General features: G+C 40.1%; 1 protein-coding gene across 11 annotated transcripts in view; it reads right to left on the minus strand.

Annotated features, from left to right (window-relative positions):
- Positions 1–5,037: 5,037 nt before the first annotated feature.
- Positions 5,038–20,451, minus strand: part of picalma (phosphatidylinositol binding clathrin assembly protein a) — a 43,434-nt gene continuing 28,020 nt past the window's right edge. For 2 of the 11 annotated variants that reach the window (XM_068721278.1, XM_068721277.1), the window contains exons 14-23: positions 19,316–19,456; positions 18,769–18,852; positions 18,212–18,289; positions 16,315–16,425; positions 14,809–14,943; positions 14,535–14,565; positions 14,351–14,450; positions 7,901–7,960; positions 7,377–7,481; positions 5,038–6,372 (exon numbers count right to left, since the gene is read on the minus strand). In XM_068721278.1, coding sequence (XP_068577379.1) covers positions 6,358–6,372; positions 7,377–7,481; positions 7,901–7,960; positions 14,351–14,450; positions 14,535–14,565; positions 14,809–14,943; positions 16,315–16,425; positions 18,212–18,289; positions 18,769–18,852; positions 19,316–19,456 — 860 coding nt within the window. In that variant the 3' untranslated portion in view covers positions 5,038–6,357. The other 9 variants (XM_068721281.1, XM_068721279.1, XM_068721282.1 and 6 more) reach the window with 9 other exon arrangements.

Below are 20,451 nucleotides of genomic sequence, written 5' to 3' on the forward strand. Positions count from 1 at the left end.
TGAGATACCTTCACAGTAACACGGTAGGCTTTAGGGCGTGGCTTCTATGTGATTGACAGGTCACTAGTGTTTCGGTTTAAGAACTTTAACCCTTTCATAGTGTTTTCACTTCCACGTAGTTCATTGTAGCATTTTGGTAGATATTCTAAAAGTTATATATATATATATATGTATTTTTATATATATATATATATATATATATGTATTTTTATATATATATACATATATATATATATATGTATATATATATATATATATATATATATATATATATGTATATATATATGTATATATATACGTATATATATATATATATATATATATATATATATGTATATATATATATATATATATATATATATATATATATATATATATATATATATACTGTATAACTGTATATTGATATTACTCTACAACATTTTGGATTGCAAATATTGCACTTTGTACAACATTTATTTTACAGCTTTAGTTACTAGTAAATGTCAGGTTCAGAATAATAACCGCTGACTGATACTGTTACCCATCAGTACAGTATATGAAGTAAAAAAGTGAATGCAGGACCTTTACTCAGATTAGACTTTTATAACAGAGTATTTCTATTCTGATATTACTGCTTTTTATTGATGTAAAAGTTCTGAGTACTTGGTCAGAGCCCTCCACTTCTGGCTTTTTGACCAGATGAAAAGGATGGAGGAATACAGGACCAGATGAAAAGGATGGAGGACTACAGGACCAGATGAAAGGGATGGAGGACTACAGGACCAGGTGAGAAGGATGGAGGACTACAGGACCAGATGAAAAGGATGGAGGACTACAGGACCAGATGAAAGGGATGGAGGACTACAGGACCAGGTGAGAAGGGTGGAGGACTACAGGACCAGATGAAAGGGATGGAGGACTACAGGACCAGATGAGAAGGGTGGAGGACTACAGGATCAAATTCCTTCAGCAGGCTGAGTAAGTAGTCCCTACAGAAGTACCAGTATTGACATGAAGTGTTGATTAACTGAAGTTAACTTTACAAATTTGATTCTTGAATATTATTCCACAGTTTATAATATAATTTCATCATTGGAGGCCGAATTCAACACAACAATGTGAAGGTTGTAGGTTGAGTTCACTTGTGTCTCTGTTTTTTAGGGCAGGATTTTAGCGTCATCCCAAGAAAGACCCAGAACCACAGCAGACCACTGAACCACTCTCAGCAGCCTAGTGAGTGAGACCCAGTGAGTGCTTCTCCATCTCTACCCCCGACACCACCCACTTCACCCACCAGCTGAGAGGATGCAAAGATGAGGTTTGGGGCAAAGATGGGGTAATGAAGTCTCTAGATGATTTTATAAACCTGCTGTAATTACTTCAAAATGATCATATTTACTGATATAGCACTGGAGGGGGACAGAGGATAACAAAATGTAAGGCAAACCACATTTATTAATAACTGTGAGACAATACAATACAGTACAATAGTGTTTTGGAGGTCCAGGAAGATGAGTATTGTCAGGAACATTCTAGACTATAGACTAGCTAATAACAACACCTACATCAGAATGTTGTTTGTTGAGTTCAGCTCAGCCTTCAACACAATCTCCCCAATGAAACTGATTGGTAGACTTAGCACTCTGGGCTTGAGTACCTCACTCTGCAACTGGTTATTAGACTTCATCACAAACAGACCCCAGCGCCTCCTCCACTCTAGTGTTGAACCCCCCTGTTCACACTGTACACACACGACTGCTACTCCAAACATGAAGAGAACTCACAAACAACAATGAGACTTCATATAGAAAGGAAATCAACAATCTTGGAGAGTGGAACAACCGACTGCTCAACGTCAATAAAATCAAGGAGCTGATTGACTTTAGAAAATAGGAGGTGAAGACACACAGCCCTGTCTACATCAATGGAGCTGAGGTGAAGTAAGTGAACAGCTTTAAGTTGCTGGGAATCAGCATCACAAACAACCTGATGTTTATTATAACAATGATTATTATAACAATACTTAAGTAATTAATCAAGGGGAAAAACACATTACTCACTGATTGATGAGTATTTATTTGTCCTCATTTAACTGCGTAACCCCAACATTGAATTACATCTCATTCAAAAGCATGTTCACTTCCAGGAGGTCATTACACTGCAAAAGTGTTTCACTGTACAGAATTCAGTAACACATAAATTTGCTAATGAGACAGATATTGCCTCAAGAGTAGGTGGAGACCAAAAACAGAGCTATTAGATTCAACATGTGGACACACAGCAAAACATGAATAATAATGTAAATGCGAAAATAAGCAACATGTTCAACTTGTTTCCACTGACCTCAAGGACCAGAATTCTATTAAATCAAATAAGTACAAGAACAATAAACAGCACAGAGCAATAAATCAGTAGCAACACATCATGTACACCACAAGATGGCAGAAGAGCTTCACTCTTTTCTAGTCCACTGACTGATTTCTGAGGCTCTGATTGACTGGTTATTCATTTCAAGAATTTAACCTAATCATCAATCTATTACAATGAATGATACAAATTGTACATGTGACCCCATGCAGCTTTGGTAGCTGGTAGAAGCTGTGAAAATGGCAACATATTTTTAAAACGATTTCACTGACACTACAGGAGGTACATTAACAGATATTTCAAAGATGAATTTGTTTGTGCTCTCTCTCTCTCTCTCTCTCTCTCTCTCTATATATATATATATATATATATTATATAGATTATAGATAATATTATATATATATATATATAGCTATATATATATATATATATATATATATATATTATATATATATATATATATATATATAGCTATATATATATATATATATATATATATATATATATAGCTATATATATATATATATATATATATATATATATATATATATATATATTTACACCTACATCATTAGGGATGTTTGTCCACGTCACTTCCACGGTGGTTCACAGTGACAGGGATGGATGCGAGGGATGTCAGAGGGGCTGGAAGGGGCTGGACCAGACTGAGGCTTCAACTCTGCACCTCAGGACCTTTGGGTGCTGCTTGGCAGAAGGAAAATGAAGAACCCCATGGCATAGCAATTAACTTTATGTTCAACCGGTTCACAGGAAAGTGATTGTCTTCACAACATTAAAAAAATGGAATTTCTCGCTTTCATTTTCTCAAAATCCTGTTTACAAATATTTTGTATTAATAAAGTTTTTTTTTAGCCCATTCAGACTATTGAAATATCGGAATACTTTTGTTGAAATCAAAGCTCTTTTTAATACATGATTTTTTAATGTACATACGTCAGCTTCCCAGAGACTCTTAATCTAGAGGAAACAGTCCAATCCAACTCCTTTAGGAAGAGAAGGAATAGTCACATAAGGTTTACTGAAAAAGGGAAGGCCTCAGTTAAACAGTGAGACTTCTATTAACTTGCCAATTAATTCTATCATGAAAGTCAGTGTCTCACACAAACACACACTTGCATCTTTCTACTGCTGCATCCAAACTGAGGGGAAGTGGCAGCACAACAAAGAATCTTCTCATTGCTGGTGGAGAGGCTTTGCCAAGCAGGATGTAGCTTCTATGTCAAGGTCCGTGTGTGTGTGGCACAGGGATGCACCTGTGGGTTCAGCAGCAGAAGACTCCATAATGATGAAGGGTGGGGCCCCTCACCACTTAGATCACCCGGCCGCTCAGTTTCCACAAATTTAACTAGTTTTTCCTGAATGTTGCCATTATAGGGAAACTCCACAGATGTCAATCAAAAAGGCCGGATTACTTGTAATACAATACTAATTAAATTACTATGAATTTGTTGTAGAATATATTCCGTGGCTCTGAAGGAGTTTTGTTAAGTCTGTGAAAACAACATGAGATGTCATCACGGTTATTTCAGTTTAGGCTGGAAGCTGACACATGAATAAGAGAAAGCCTGTTATACTGGGGGTGTTGAGCTTGATATTGGTAGGTGTTCACCAGGCATGGAGGGTCTAACAAATATATGCTATTGGTTTATGGGACGTCACATCCAGCAGCAAATTTAACTCTCTCGCTGTTACTCAGATTTTCTGATAGAGGGAGCAGCAGAAAGAGAGAATGTTTTTTTCCCCATACTTTCGTATTGATGTTGAAAAGCCATTAAAAAGTGCATTTTGCATATGTGACCTTAAAGGAACAGTGTGTAGGATTCGGTGTAGTGGTGAGGCAACATACTGAATAGCCTCCGCTCACTCCTCCCTTTCCACGACTGTGGTAACGTTGAGTCGCCCAGTGTAAAACCATACTAACCCTGTTTGGCTCGTTCAGAGGCCATCCATACCATAATAACACTACTGCAAGAACAACAGAAGTGAGACAGTGGGTGGCGGTACTGAAGTTTTACACTCTGTGGTTCACATTATTGCAGTTTCACAAGTTTCACAATGTTGGAGAACTACGGTGGCCTTCAGGTACCATAAAAGAAACGTGAAAAGCACTCTATAGAGCCAGTGTTTGGTTTGTCCATCCTGGGCTACCGTAGAAACATGGGGGTGCAACATGGCAGACTCAGTCATAGCTCACAAAAACACGATTCTTTGTTTCAGGTTAGTGTGCACTAATGAAAACATAGTTATGAATACTATATTTCATTTCTACAAATGTCTCCCCCAAAATGTGACTCACTGGCAACTGACAAAACCCTTTAAGTTCAGACAAAAGTCTAACAATTCTGTCTCTAAATGAAAATTAGCCGTCCCTTTATTATAGTTCAGGCTATATTCCTGCTGATATATAGACGACTTAGTAGCAAATATATTTCTTACACAATCTGTCCCCAAAAACATTTCTCCCATTACCACCATGACTTCCCAGATGTTCATGGGGATTCAGAGAGCTTCATTTAACCTCCTACTGGCTTTACTCCCCCCCACTACACCCCATTAGGGTCATGGAGACTTCATTCATCTATGGAGTCCAGACAAAATATTTTCTGTTGCCAACCTCAATAAATATTGTCATACACTTTCTTTTGATGAATAATTATGGAGCCAAAGTGTGGAGGCTTGCACTTTATTGGAAAAAAATCAAACAAACAAAAATATAATCTGCAGGGACAATGCAGCAAATATTCTCAGAGAATGGATTCAGGGCCACTTTAATCTTCAGACCATCGTTCATACCTGCACTCGCCCGTTTCTGTGATTGGCAGGGAAAGTTTTATATACACAAAGCACCGATCAACAGTGCTCTATTCTGAACAACTAGAACCCCCCTCTGTTACCAGTGTGACTCCCCATGCCCCCACATGGTCCTGAATGCCCTAGTGCTCGCCTATGGAAACATGATCTGAGCATGAAAGGGACCCTGCATATTCATGTTGGAACAGGGCAGCCAGGAGCTTTGTTAAAAGTCAGAATAAATGGCATGCCAAAAGCATCAAAAGCATGAATGCAGATTCGTTTCCAATGCAATGCTGCCTCCATCACAAAATTTTGTGCCGTTGCTGATGTGAAAAACGTTCCCTCGCCAAATTTGTAGAAATCCTCCTCACCAATTTGACCGTGTTAATGAATGATTATGAACATTCACATCCTCAGTGACCCCTGGAGCCACAGATAACTGTACAAGGCATCATGCGAGTACAGATAATATTTAGTGCCCCAACAGCAAAACATGTCATCTCTTTATCGTCTTTATATTAACTTATTTTTGAAAAAAAGAAGAAAAAAAAGAATTCTTTCAATCACTCAAAATCCAATTCTACAATCAATCATACCTATGTATAAACCTGAAGACCGTCCACAAGGAGATCAGTGACTAGTTACATTTACTATATGTTGTCATCTTATCTCTAGATAATCATAAATAAATACAAACAATACACAAGGAATGTCTACTGCAGACAATACATAAAAAAGTGTGGTATAAAGAGTTTGCAATTGCTTTCCTAATTTGGGGATACTTTAAGAAGGTATTATGATAATCAAAAGAACTGAAACAATGTGTATGTGTGACAGCAACCCAACTTTGTTTTTCTCTCCATGTACATAAACCGTGATGTCACAGAGCTCTCCTCGTGGGTGTGGAGTTTCTCTTAGTCCAGGATGAAGTAGGGGTTGATCCCTGTCCACATGGGTCTGAATGGCAGCACACTCTTCCTCTCCTTCTATGACTTTGACATGATGGGCACAATGTCCACTGCGATGCCCGTCTGAGATGGTCAGAGCCGCTCCTAGTCACCGTGGTTTTATTCAACAAGTCTTATTTGGGCCTTTTATTCCCAGAGAGGCGAGTTCAGTAGAAGCAAACTGCAGGTTTGCTTGGATAGTTGTCTTCGTCGTGAATCATCTTCAGACGAGGAAGACCCCTCCAGGTTACATAAAGTGCATCTGGTGAAGTAAAAAAATCAACAGTGTCATCTTTTTTTGGGGGGAAAACACAAGATCCAATAATGCAGGACCAGATTCCAGAGTTCTCCAATCGTATCATTTAGGTACATAAACACACCAGCTAAAATGCTCCAACAAGCAAAACAAAGGTGCAAAACTTGGATTGCAAAAATAAGAACTCCAATTCACAAGAGACTAGTATCACTGGTTATTTGAGTTCATTTCTCAGATCCTCTGATATCACCTGACGAATCACATCAACGGCAGTCTTTCATTTAGTTTCACACATTCCGATTGTGTTCTGTTGCTTAGCTTCGCTATTGACAAGGCACAACCATTTATTTATCATATGTCCATGGACATGAAATTCACTTCTGCAAGAAACTACAAGTGTGATTCTCAATCTCTCCCATCACATCATTAGTCCTGAGCAAGTAGCGTGTGTAAAGCAGCAATCTGGGGAGTAAAGTGTGATGGGTGTCTCACGGGAAAGTGCTGTGACTGGCACCAAAAACCCTGGGACCTGGAGTGTCAATAACACTTGTGAGAAAGTCTGCAGAAAGGGCTGAGACCTGAAAGATGCTGCGGGGGACTGAGTCACAGATGAGAGGATAAACAGGAGAGACAATGATAAGAGAGGAACTCCAAAAGAAAAGCTATGCTACAGGTGTCTGATCACAAAATAGAACGTATGCATTACTGTTTTATTAATACTGTGTGTGGATATCATGCACTTTGTGGCATTTTTGTTATTGATCAACATCAACCTTTCCACTTCAAACAATCATAAAACCACACAAATAAACTCTCAACCTACATGTTGACCTGCTGTGGAGAAAGACAACAAAGTTAATCATAGGCAGAACAAAAGGTAAAGGACCCTCAGAGCTGAGGAGACTTTACTGCATTATGGAAGAATCAAGCACAACCGTTGATCTGGCTCAGACAGGCCAGGCCTGTCAGCTCTGATGTGGAAGGATTGATTAGATGCAGACAGCCATTACCTGTGCACCTGGACTGGGGCCAAAGGGGTTGGCTGGCCTCATCACTGGCTGGGTGTACATCATAGTGGGCTGTGTCGTCATCATCATGGAGCCTACGTTGGGAGGCTGAGAGGAGAAAAAAGAAAACACAGCGGGGATGGATTACACAACCTATGCACAAAAAAGACAATACATCTCCTAAATAAGGTAGTACATGTCATTTCCATCTGCACTAAAAACAACTCTGTGGCACTGAAGGAAACCAGCCTGTTCAGTGATGATGACACGACTAAGCATCATCACTCATCACCCTCTCTCAGTTCATTCTGTTGTGACACATTTACTGTAATTTATTCCCTCTGAGATAGTACATGAAAGTGCTTACGGTCATGTTTAAAGACGAAATAAATACTGTGCATATCGACAGATAATAAAAAGTTACTGCACACTATGCTACACATATGTGTTAGAAAATCTCCTCTTTGCATGCCTGCAGAGAGTGTGAGTGTGAGCGTGTGTGTGTCTCACAGTCCCTGCTGACTTACCATTGCATATGCCATCATGCCTGTTGGTGTGGTTGCAGGGAAGGCCATAACAGATGGTGCCTGAGGTGACACAAGAGACAAGATGATTCCTTCTACGGAATCAGGACACAGCCAAACTCAACCCACTGTTAAGTTTGTTAGTAGAGGAACACATTTAAGGAAGACCTCAGCTTACATGTAATTACAGTAACTCAAATTAATCTATTCAGGAAGATGTCATGATGAAGGCTTCTACTCAATACCAATTTGAATCATTTTCACCTCTGATCACAGTCAAAGGTGCTTAGCGGGCGTTTTTTCCTCTTGAGAGAGCAGTCACATGACATATGACAACATGACCTTGTTCAGACTATTTTTCGCTGCCTTCATTCAAAACTAGTAAATCAAGAATCTTGAATGGATTGAAAGAAGCTTGAATGGAGCGTGAAGGAAGAAGATGGAACAGAAAACGACAGCAGGATTCAGCCAATATGGCCATTTACAGCTGATAGAAAATGAATACACCCCTTTGAACAATTTTCAGATGTCCATCTATAGCCAGGAATTCAAAAGGCAATAACTCAATGTATTTTTCCTAATAATCAAACAATATTTTGTCATTTTAACGTGAAGAATAAACAAAACAAATTCTAACAAATTAACATTTGCAATTTCTGTGTTTGATAAGTACATACACTTTTCTGAAGCACCACTTAATCTTTCTCAGGAATAAACATATGCCTTCAGGATCATACAATAACTCAATATCCAACACCTGTGTAGAATCACAACAATTAACTTGATGAAATGACTACAAACATCTGTTCACCATGGTTCCTCTGTTTAGAAGTGCAGCGACAATAACATGGCTCAAAAGATCTCCCATAACAATTCCGTGACAAAGTTGTAGAAAGGAACACATCAGGTGAGGGATACCAAAAGATCCCAAAGGATGCAAAGATACCTGGAAGCCCCGTTAAGATCATCATTACAAAACGGAAATGAAGGCACCACCCACAGCCGACCAAAATCAGGGTGTCCATCTACACTACATAATCAGGAGAGAGAACAGGGTGCAACATGTGCATCACACAAGAACAATGTCAAAGATAATGCAAACATGTGGCCTGTATGGGAGGGGTCATCTGTAAGGATCCCTCAACAAACTGGCAGAAAGTTTTGTGGTCTGATGAAACTAAAATATAATTTTTGGGATAAATGCCAAATGTTACATTTGGCAAAAAAACAACAGCAACCATCACCAAATAACATCCTGACTGAAGCATGGTGGTGGCAGCTTAATGTTGTGGACATGATTCTCATCAGAGGGGACTGGGGAAGGATGGATGGAGTCAAATACAGGGAGGTTCTGGAGAAGAACCTGAAGAGGTTTGCAAGAAGACTAAAAATGGGTCAGAATTTCATATTCCAACAGGTCAATGACCCAAAGTGAATTTGGACTGGCTAGCTAAAACAAGGTGGATGGCCAAGAAGCCTTGAACTAAAACTAATAGAAAATCTGTCTTGACGGTTGCCGTCAATCAGCTCAAACTGTTCTGCAAAGAGTAGTGGGACAAGATATCCAAATCCAGGTTTGCCTTCTTTGTGCAGAGCTGCTACAAAGACAGGTAACTGTGGTTGATGTCAAATGCTAATCAAAATGGTTTTGCTGCATTTATCTAGTATGTTGTATGTTTTGGGATCAGGGCAAAAACAACCACTTCAATATGAAATTGAAGGTGGGTGTATTCATTTTCTATCCACTGAATAACAGAAGTTTTCGAGATTGAGGTGGACACAACTCAAGTCATGTGCAGATAGACATTATTTCATCAATATCATTCTAAAATGGTTCCAGACACTTCTCAAGTTCAGCGTTAACTCCAAAACATGAAGGTGGAAGGAGGCCTTGCTATTGAAAATGTGTAGAGACTACAAAAAGACTTCTAACATTATCAGAGCCGGATCCGACTTATTTGAACAGCAGAATGACAGACAGAAGTGCAGGAATCAAAAAGGAGTGTGTAGAGTCCTGGGCGTAGAAGTTGGCGACTGGCAGGTGCTCCTTGTGGAAAGAGATTAGAGAGAAGAAAGTACAGACCCTTTCCTTTTCCTTGCTTCCCCAACAGCCCCTGCAGTAATAACAAACCCAGATTTGTCTACCACCCAGCCCTCTCGGGAAGAATACATTCCATTAACTATTCAGTCATTGGCAGAGGCGCAAGTGAGTCAGACATGACGCTGGTGCCAAAATTGGTGCTTTCATCACAGACCGCGCTTGTTTCGTTGCACCGAGAGCTTTCCTTCAGAATAACTCCTGGCTGACAATGTTTGCTTTGTCTCAGGGACATCTCACTCAGCGCTCCTCAGCCAGTCAAGAAGGCCATGAGGAGGCTGGATCTCTGCATCACATTAGGGGGCGTCCTTTAACGACTGATGGATGTTGTGTCTCTGCGTCTTATTGGATCAGCTTCCTTCAAGTCACCAACTCTTTCTTTCTGGCTTCCTCAGAGAACACTCATCAGCCTTTGATCATCAGCTGACATTTGGCCACATCATCAATAAGTCATGAGTGACTTCAGCAGGATCAAACCCAGTGAGAGCACAGTCGGAAGGTGTTCTGCAGGATTACGGTCAGAAGCTCCTTTTGAACATTTTACTAAAGGGGCATTTCAGATGAAATGTTTCATATGGAAAACACTGAACTCCAGACAGCACTTTGTAATCTCATTTGTGAAAATGTTGCATGACAAACCACGGCTACACCTGATCCGTTATGATGACAGCGCCAGTGAGACTGGAGTTCCTAATCATACAGTTCATGCAACACAGTCCCTATTGTCCATATCGGTCAATAAAGGTGCCAGGTATTACAATTTGACTCACAACCACAGAAAGGTGGTGGTGGTTGCATTAAGCAGCCTGAGTGAAAGTCCTTTTCATTCTTCAGAATTTACAATTTAAAAGAGGCTACAACTTGGATGGGCACGAAACTCTCCAAGGTTAGTTCATAAAATGAGGGCCTGCGTTCTGGATAACAGAGTCAAGTAAAAAAGTACACACCTGGATGTGTACTATAGTGTGGATACCAGACTTGAGACCAGGCCAGGCTCAGACAAATATTTACAAACCTTGTTCGGGTTGGGCCTACTTGACACGGTGCTTCAAGATCCTTTTTAGAGAAAATGTGTTAATCAAAATGAATGACTTACTGCAAGTGTTGGACTACTTCTTGTTCAGTGCTGGGGTTTTCTATTTACATGACTGAAAATAATTACTGTAACCTTGGTAACAACTTATATGCAACAGGTTTACACAAACTCTGGTGGTCAGCTGAAGATGTTAATATCAACCAGTGACAGCAGAAGATTTTTAGACCATACATACAGTAGGGATGGACTTACATATTGTGGAAAATGTACACTGTTCTGGATGTTTGGCCTCTGAGAACAATGACACATTGCAACAAACACATATTAGAAGAATCCTTTGGAGCAAACAAACATCACCGTGTAAACTAGGGACGCAGATATCCAGTTTGTTCAATCCTGATACGATAGCTGGGCTTTGTGTACTGATGGGATACCAGTGTGTAATCCCTGCCTGTATGGAAGAGACTGTGACTATTCATTATGTGAAGGCAACATCAGGCGTGACTTAAACATTACATTCCTAACTTTGCAAAACAAGAACATGATAAATAGATACATAAATATAAATGTATTGAATTATTTGTTGATATTGTTGATTATTTGTTGTTGTTATTGAATTAACAAATCATAAACCAGAAACCTAGTAAATTCATCTTCAGAATGAACAGGAATTACAAATCAAGTGTGCAACTTTTAAATGCAGCAAGAAATTGGTAAAAAATGACAGGAAATTAAATTCTGTATAATGTATATGGTCTATAAACACAGAATTGAATAGACTGACCCCATTGTCACCGAACCCATTGTATCGACCCAGCTATTTGAGTCAGTATCGATCCGATATCAGTATCACTGCACCCCTAGTGTTAATGTTAACACTCAGAACATAAGGCACAAAGGGGTTAAAGGTAAAAGAAGCAGGAACTTCCTAAAAAGCAAAAAGCCCATTGATGTAATTCCTCTCAGTCATCCCTGAGGACTCACTAGAAGTGTGTGTTGGTGCCTGGGGTTCTCTTTGTTCCTATTTTGCCGTGTTCGGGAACGTTTCTGGGTGTCAGCAAAGAGCCTTTGAGCCCCACGTGGGGGTGCAACCCTCAGCCAATAAGCACGGCGTGCTACCTGTTCTCATCCCCAGGACAAACATCAGCGCTTTGTCACGACCCTTGGTTTCTGATATTTTAGCATCTGTATGATACAAATGGGCAGAGAGCTGGTTGTTCCATCGCTGTGTTTTTATGTGCTCATGCCCCCCGGGTCATTTGTCGCTCTCCTCTGCTGTGCTTAAGAACAGATCCGCTGTGACCCACTCACAAATAACATTTTGTTCTTCGAATTCACTGCTTTGTTCTCACTAACCCTATTCACTCTCTAGCTTGCTCGGCTGCAGATCTCTTTCTCTCTTTCACTCTCTCTTTGAGCCGGAGAGAAGAGCAACCAACAACGCTACATCGTATACCCTTACGCTCCATCATCGGTTGGGTTGCCACCTGGGGTGGTTGGATATCACTGGTTGTCTTATCTGAGTTCAGTTTCTAGAAAATTATAATAAGTACATCTTATGACTGAACCTTAATGATCTGTAGCTTAGCGTGTTGTCTGCTTTGCTGTCCACTATCCTTCACTAACAACTACATTGTGGACCTTCTCAGGAGGCGATACTAAATACTGCTTCCAGGTACCCCAACTGTCATGGGAATACTCCCCCCACTGAAAACCTCCCCCTGGCCCAGAAGCACCATGGGCTCAATGGAAAACACTTAAACCACCTCAGAACGACAACGGGACGATCAAAATCTGCTCTGGTCAGATGGGGCTACAAGACTGGCACAACCACCTGTGAATGTGGAGAAGCAGACCATACTATGGAGCACTGCCTTGTCTGCCCTCTACTACCCAACCCTTGCAACTCAAAAGACTTTGCAGTGTTCAATAAAAATGCAAAGGACTGTGTAAAGAAATTAAAAAACTGTCATATAACCATCACGCTTCAGTGAAACGAAAAGAAGAATAATAAACAGGCTCTGATGTAATTCAGAACAACCACAACGCCTTTTCTGCTGCCTTTTTTTTGCCTTCGTAGATTGTTTAGTCAAAGTGTTGGGGAGTATGTTGCTTGTTTGTTTAACAACGTTTCCAATTAAACTGAGGTGAAGTTGGTATTTTAAAATTGAGTGGGAGGACAGCACACCCAAAAAAGACAGCAATGTATTTTATTTTCTCTCATGCAAACAAAAGCTCAAATGAAATTGCGTTGCATCCCGCAGTTTTTTTGCTGCACACGTACGTACTCGCGTACGTATATATAATCAAATAACCTGCATTTTGAATGTCATACTAGGGCTTAGCAATTTGTGAGAATCTTCCAACTGGCTGCCAACTACACATATATAATAAATATATATACACACTATAGTATATACACACACTATAGTATATAATAAATATATATACACACTATAGTATATATATATATACACACACACACACTATAGTATATATATATATATATATATATATATATATATATATATATATATATATATATATATATATATATATATATATATATATATATATATATAGTTGGCAGCCAGTTGGAAGATTCTCACAAATTGCTAAGCCCTAGTATGACATTCAAAATGCAGGTTATTTGATTAATTTTGCTCACTGTCCAATATCCTTAGGACTTCCAAGAAGAGGGCTCATCAGTAAGGGTTGCCAGGCTGCCATTTGGAGGAATTGGCAACCAATTCTTGGTCTTTGTTCAACGTCACTACTTTTAGTATATAAAAAAAACAAAACAGGGAAACGAAAAAATGTGCACCCCAAAATAAATATATTTGTTACTATTTGCTCTCTTAGTAATATTAAAATATTGCAGTTACAGTCAGGACCAGACTGAGGTTAAAAGTTTGACTAACCCATCAACATCCCAAACCAGATGAACCTGAACAAAATAACAAAGGGAAATTTGTGAATTTTTGGGAGGCGAAGGACCCTGATAACTTTGAGCTGGACGGAAAATGATAATGTAGTTTGTGTTCTGCTAAAACACACACTACAAAGGTTTTTGTACAGTTACTGTAATAAAGCTTTTATTATTTTTGTCACTTCAATTATTAAGCGCACGTATTACTGCAGTGTCTAAATTACTCAAATATAAGGTGACTAAAAATGGCAACCATATTTTCCATCTCGGCAACCAAAAGCTGATGCCTGGCAACCACTGAGGACTATGGAGGAGAGCCAAGCTATACAATCATTCATGCTCATCTCCTTTTGGATGTTTACTGGATAGAAGCAAACAGGTGAGCCCTACCATGGCTGCAGGGTTCCAGGTGGTAGAAGGAGCCGTCTTGGGTTGCCAGTTGTTTCCACCTGTCAGCTTCTTCTCACCAGGCTGACTCCAGTGAAGATCACTACAGAGGTCAAGTCAAAATGTTTGTCAAGTGACATTTAACTTATTATCCCCGATACTGCATACTAAAGATGAGTGCACTCACTTCTTTGCTGTGCCGTTGCCAATTCCCAGATCTAAAGAGGACAGATGCAATGTAATGAATGCACAACCACCAAAACAAAACACCCAATCAACACAAAGCATAAAATGTAGAAAGAATGTAGAATTTCCCTGTACTCATTTTATGCTAATTTTATATAAATACATATTTATTTCCATCATTTTATAAATATTCTCCTTTACTGCTGCTAGGTACACATTTTACCTCATCTAATAATCTGCTTATAGCACAATTAGTTGTAAAAAAGGGAACTTACTGCCGACAAGGTTGGCAAGTGATGAGTCCAGGTCGCTGGACACCAGTTTGTGGGCCTGTTGACCATTCGGGGTCATGCCCATACCCTGACTGGGTGAAGATGTCACTGTGGGTTTGAGGATGCCACCTAAAACATCTTAATCAAAAGGGGGCAGGACAAAGGGAAAGGAAGGGAGGCGAGGGGACGGTAAGAGGTTGGGGGGCCCAGGACACATGAGGACAGACAATAACACAAACACAGGACAGCATACACATTGTACACACAAACACACACATGGACAGAGAGAGCATGTTGAGCGTGGATGAGGCAGGACAGCAGGGCTCACAGAAAAAAATAAACTCAATCATGCTAAGACTGTGTGAGAGGAGAGTGTGTGTGTGTGTGTGTGTGTGTGTGTGTGTGTGTGTGTGTGTGTGTGTTGAGCCAACTCACCCAGTCATGCACACACCATGCAAAAGCCAAGACCCCAGAGAGTGTGTTTAAGCCCAGGACAAGGGAGGAGAGAACAAAAATTATGTGAGACGGCGAGCAGCCGACAATCCAGTGAAGGTGTACAAACAATGAGTGTGTCAGATGGTATACAGATGGTTACTAGGAGTCCTCAATCACACTCCAGTGACGGTGTTTATTAAAATTAAGACTCATTTCTCATCAATCACAATTTATTGGCATTTCCTCAAAAATCCATCTCAGTGGCACACAGCGTTAAATACAGGCCAGTGTTTCCAGTAATAGGCTCATTTGTTAGGAATTACATCAATGAGTATTTAAAGAGATATTTAGATTTTAAAATACTACACACAAGAGATTAATGTCTCTAAATCATAAAATTCAACTTTTTTCAAACCCAGGTGAAAAGAATAACAGTTTTATCAAACGTTGGGCTTTTGTGATGTTTGCAGCTCATTTAAAATTACGATAGTCAGCAGACAAAGAATCTGAAAGTGAGACCATCTCAGCTGAAATGATTTCTACGGCCACAACACAACAAAACGGCGTCCTTTTCTGTGCATGCTAAGAATAAATATGTGGTGAGATGGCAGAAGCACATGACAACTGTGTGGATATTCAACAATAACAAATACTCTGTGATGTGCTTAACAGGATTTTTCAGAATGAGCCAACTCTCACTTATGTCATTGTCTAATGGTTATGTACTGCGCTAGAGTGTAAAATTAATTTCATGGTCATTAAGGCTCTCTCATTGAGTCTGTGGGGTTTGAAGTAAAATGCTGTCTGGGTTGATCAGCCGGGGTTACATTTTTTTTTTGACTGAGCATGTTAACCAAGGAGAAATCATGTCAACAACAAATCAATGACCTAATCAGTGAAATCAGTGAAGTACTTGGGATATGCTCAGAACATTCATAGTCCAACACTTTGTTTTTAACAGCCTCAACAAGATCCAGTGGACAAGCAACCTGTCCCCAAACCTTCAGGTGGCAGCAGAGTACATGAGGTCTGCTGGCTAGTGTATAGTGGCAGTGTGTGTAGGACTACTCTTACCTGTAGCATCCAGGTTGTTAGCATTGACGTTGTTGCCAAATACTGAGTCAAAGTCGACGTTAAGGCCCCGAGAGTTCTGTGGCTGCTGGGGTGTTGGGGAGGCTGTAAACCCTGTTGAGGCAAAAAAGAAAATGAACCCTCAGTATCCAAATATTGACAACTCGATACCTCTGTTCCTCCCGACAACCACAAGCAGGTAGAAAGACACCAACTCATCGGAAAATGTGGATAATGTAACTGGTTCTAAAAGAAACAGTCTTCCAGTCTATGTGGAAAAAACCCAAAACCATCCTGACCACTGTCATCGCTGTTTGGTGTTGATCCGTTGCAGAAGACCAAAGAGAAAGGTCGAAAGTACCACATATACGGTCGGTATCCATCATCTTTCAAGGAAAATGAAAATTCTTAGGGTTTGTGTCAAAACCTCCCCATCTATTGTTGTCTATGTGAGCTCACACATCAGTGGTGTCTGGACACAGGTTGATGTGTCAGGGTACAGTTCACTGTACCCAAAGGTCACTTCTACTAGACTTGCCTTGTATATTTCTTCTTTATTGAATAACATCTACATACATACATTTTTTGGAATGCATTTCTAATGTTATTTGAGCCAGGTTTTTTTTTTTTTTTTTTTTTTTTTTAAGCGTGTGGCTGTATTGTGAGGCCTACGTGAGCAGGGGGAACTGGTTATCTCTTTTATGTTGAGGGTCAGGCTACATCCACACTAATACGTTTTAGTTTAAAACAAAAACCATCTCCGTCCACACAGCATTTAAGCATTGTTTTTGGAATGATTTTAGTCCAGACTAAGACGCCTGAAAACGAATATCACGTACACTGGACATTCGGGTGCCGGTGTAAACAGGAAGTAGATTGGTTGCTTAGTTACAGCAAATACGACAGGTATTATAGTAGTCTTTAATAACGAAAAGTCGTGCTTGATACTTAAGATCTTCCTCTACAAACTCAAATGAACAAATTTCGTGGAAAGTTTTATTTTTCGCTGCAGGCCTTGATCTCTCTCTCTATCACATTTACTTCAAAATGAACACTTAATTTCTTGTCATCAGAGTCTACTAGATTATGGGTCAATAAATGTGGTCAACACACATCTGTCACTCATTTCCTCTCGGTAACGCCGTCCACACTAGGAAGTAAACCCGGAGTTTTCAATCTTATCTGTCCTCAGGAGCGTTTATAAAAACTTGTTTTCAGTGCTCTAAAACTCCAGCCTAGTGTGGAAGCTCAGAGTAAACGAGTAAATGTAGCAAAAGATATGGGTTTCCAAATGGAAATGTAGTAGTGTGGACATGACCTAAGAGTCTAGGAAACTCCTTTGATTCTGAGGAATTCTCCAGCTGAAACAATTAATGGGTCCATCTTTATTGTTAGATGTTTCATTACATGGATCTAAAACTTTTAGTTAACTGAGCTTATCTTTTTTTTCCTCTGGTTGCAACTTCCCCAACAAGAGGATTTGATGCTTTACATTTTTATGTGATTGAAAACTGAATATTTGGGGATTTTGGACTGTTGGTCAAAATAAGACATTTGGCATTTTGAAAATGTCACCTTAGACTTTGAGAAATTGTGAATGGCCATTTCTCATCATTTTCTGACATTTTAAATGATTAATTGAAAAAAAAATAAAAAAATCCACAGATTAATCAATTGGCAAAAATAATTGTTAGTATCAGCTCTAAGGAACTCACATCAAAACTTGTTCCATCCGTCTTCCTTTAGATTTTTTTTTAATCAAACTCAGCTGTGGCTATGCTGCAAAAGCACTGATGTCCATGTGGAAGTTTTACCCAGGAGACTAAGACAAATACAACCCAAGCAGGAACATCTGGCACATTAAGAGTGAGTTCACCTTGATCAACCTGGGAATACCTACCTCTGAATAGACCAGCTACAGCAGGGGACTCAGATTGGAAGAGTGGAGTGGTGTAAGGGCTCGGCCCACAGAAGGAGTCTGACACACAGCAGCAACAGCAGACGGGCAAAGAACCAGACAGGGAAAGAGGAGGAAGGAAGAGCGGAGAAGATTATGAAGATATGAGACCAGAAAAAATACCGGAGTGAAAGAGCAGCAAGGAAGCCAAGCAACTGTGGGAATGCCTTTTTAACAGAGGGAAAACAAAGGTCAGGTTTTGCAGCACAAAAGGGGAGGAAGCCGGCACTCATCACATGGCTAGACTAAATACAAGGCAAAACCCAGGGCAGCGCACAACTAGGGGTTGGCCATAAAACAATGCAGGCTCACAACTACAGGCTTGTAGGAAGCAGCAAGCGAGAGAGGAGGCATGTTCAGCAGGGCGGCTCTGTGTTAACACTCAGACTTCACGCAGAGACACCGTGTCATTCTAGTTCTACTCATGACCATTCACAAATGTCACAAAGCATCTCACTAAACTCATGTCAGCCATCCAGCCGCCAGACAGTCGTCTGTACCTGTGATAAATGTCTCTGTCTGCGCGGCAGAATCAAGATCAGATGCCAGGGAAGAGTTTGAGTCAAAGAAGGGATTGTAATGATCTGCAGGAAGACAAAAAGCCTGCTGGTAAAGATGGACATTCTGCAACAAAGTCTTTTGGCCTTTGAAGTATAATCAAAAAGAGAGAAAGCAAATAAAAGATACAGCAGCCTTAATCAGAGAGTTAAGAGCTGAGGAAATAAACAGTAGGAACGTAGCCTGATTGTGGAAGAAAACAAATATTTGGTGTGGGACAGCATGCCAGATCTTTGATGAATGAGAGAAAAGAGTCAAGAAATGTTCTGATTTGTTACCCTAAACCACTTCAGGCATTTCCTCCCTCTTTTCCTACTGCTCTGAAATACACTTCTATGTATTCGCCCCGTACTCATTTTAAATGGCATTAAACCACCAGCCAGGTTGATGTTATGAGACTAATGGCAGCATTGTACAGTATATTTCATATACAAAATTAAATCTAGACTGTAAAAAAAAAAGAGAGAGGATGCAGCAAAACAATCCCACCAAACACTTCATGGCTAGGTGTCCTAGAGGACAGGCTGCCACCATCCAAGGACGTCGTGGACAGGTGGACAGCATCGACAGCATCGACAACAGCTAGTGTGAGGAAAGGGTTTGAGTTTGGAATGGATTCCTCCACAGCTTCTGTAGCAGAGGTGAAAGGATCGGAGTGAGCAGAGGGGGAGAAAAAAAAAGGATAAGGAGAAGAAGGAATGGAGAGATTATGGCGGAGAGGAGGGTGAGAAAATGGAAGAAGAGAAGTTTAAAAAGTGCATGCGAGATGGAGTGCAGGGGAAGATGACAGTGACGCAGGTGAGGAGGATTAAAACAGTGTTTAAGATATAGAGACAGGCTGAGATCATGCAAACTCATTGGAAAAATTTCAGGTCTGACGAGCAGCTTTATCACAAGCACAGCGAGCAGTCCACCAGACACCAGGTTAAGAGTCTTCATTATCACGACGGCCAGAGTCCACAGGTTACCATATCCAAAGACAGCCGTGCTCACACGGAAATAGCTGTTTAAGATGTTTGTGTTCACAAGTGTCAATTTGGGGAATGTTGCCCAACCTGTTTGTTACAAAATGCAGTAAGTGCAAACATGAACAAGGCTGTAATTATACAGCATTGCCAAGTCCATTTACTAACTAGCTCTTAAACTTGTATCAAGTTACTTGAAATGAATAAGCATGAACTAGTGCTGAGCACTACGACTACTTTAATTTCCCGTAAGATATGAATTTTTCATACACCGTCATACCGGTGCATAGCCGAAACAACTCCTGTCACTCTTCAACAGGCAGCTAAATATATTCTTAAAGGTCGGAGCTAACGCTACTTGAGTATGGAGAGGGACCCCTAAGTTATGGTTATAACCCAACAATTAATAACCCACAACTAACTCTCTTCAACAGGGCAACACCACGGCACACAACAGTTTGTGACACAAACAATTTGTAACACTAATAATTGTAAAACTAGAAAATTTCGCAAGAAATTTTGACAGTGTGGCTTCTACTGCCCGAAGACGTCGCAATATATACATAAACGCTGATGTTACCGGCAGTATCGTTGAGGTTCGATTGAGATAATGCTTCTCTCTTTTCTGCATTTTAGATTCATACTCTTGAAAAAGTTAAA

Source organism: Cebidichthys violaceus, unplaced genomic scaffold (assembly GCF_023349555.1).
Source record: "Cebidichthys violaceus isolate CVI_PGR_0920_01 unplaced genomic scaffold, fCebVio1.0.p SCAF_27, whole genome shotgun sequence".
Lineage (NCBI taxonomy): Eukaryota > Metazoa > Chordata > Actinopteri > Perciformes > Stichaeidae > Cebidichthys > Cebidichthys violaceus.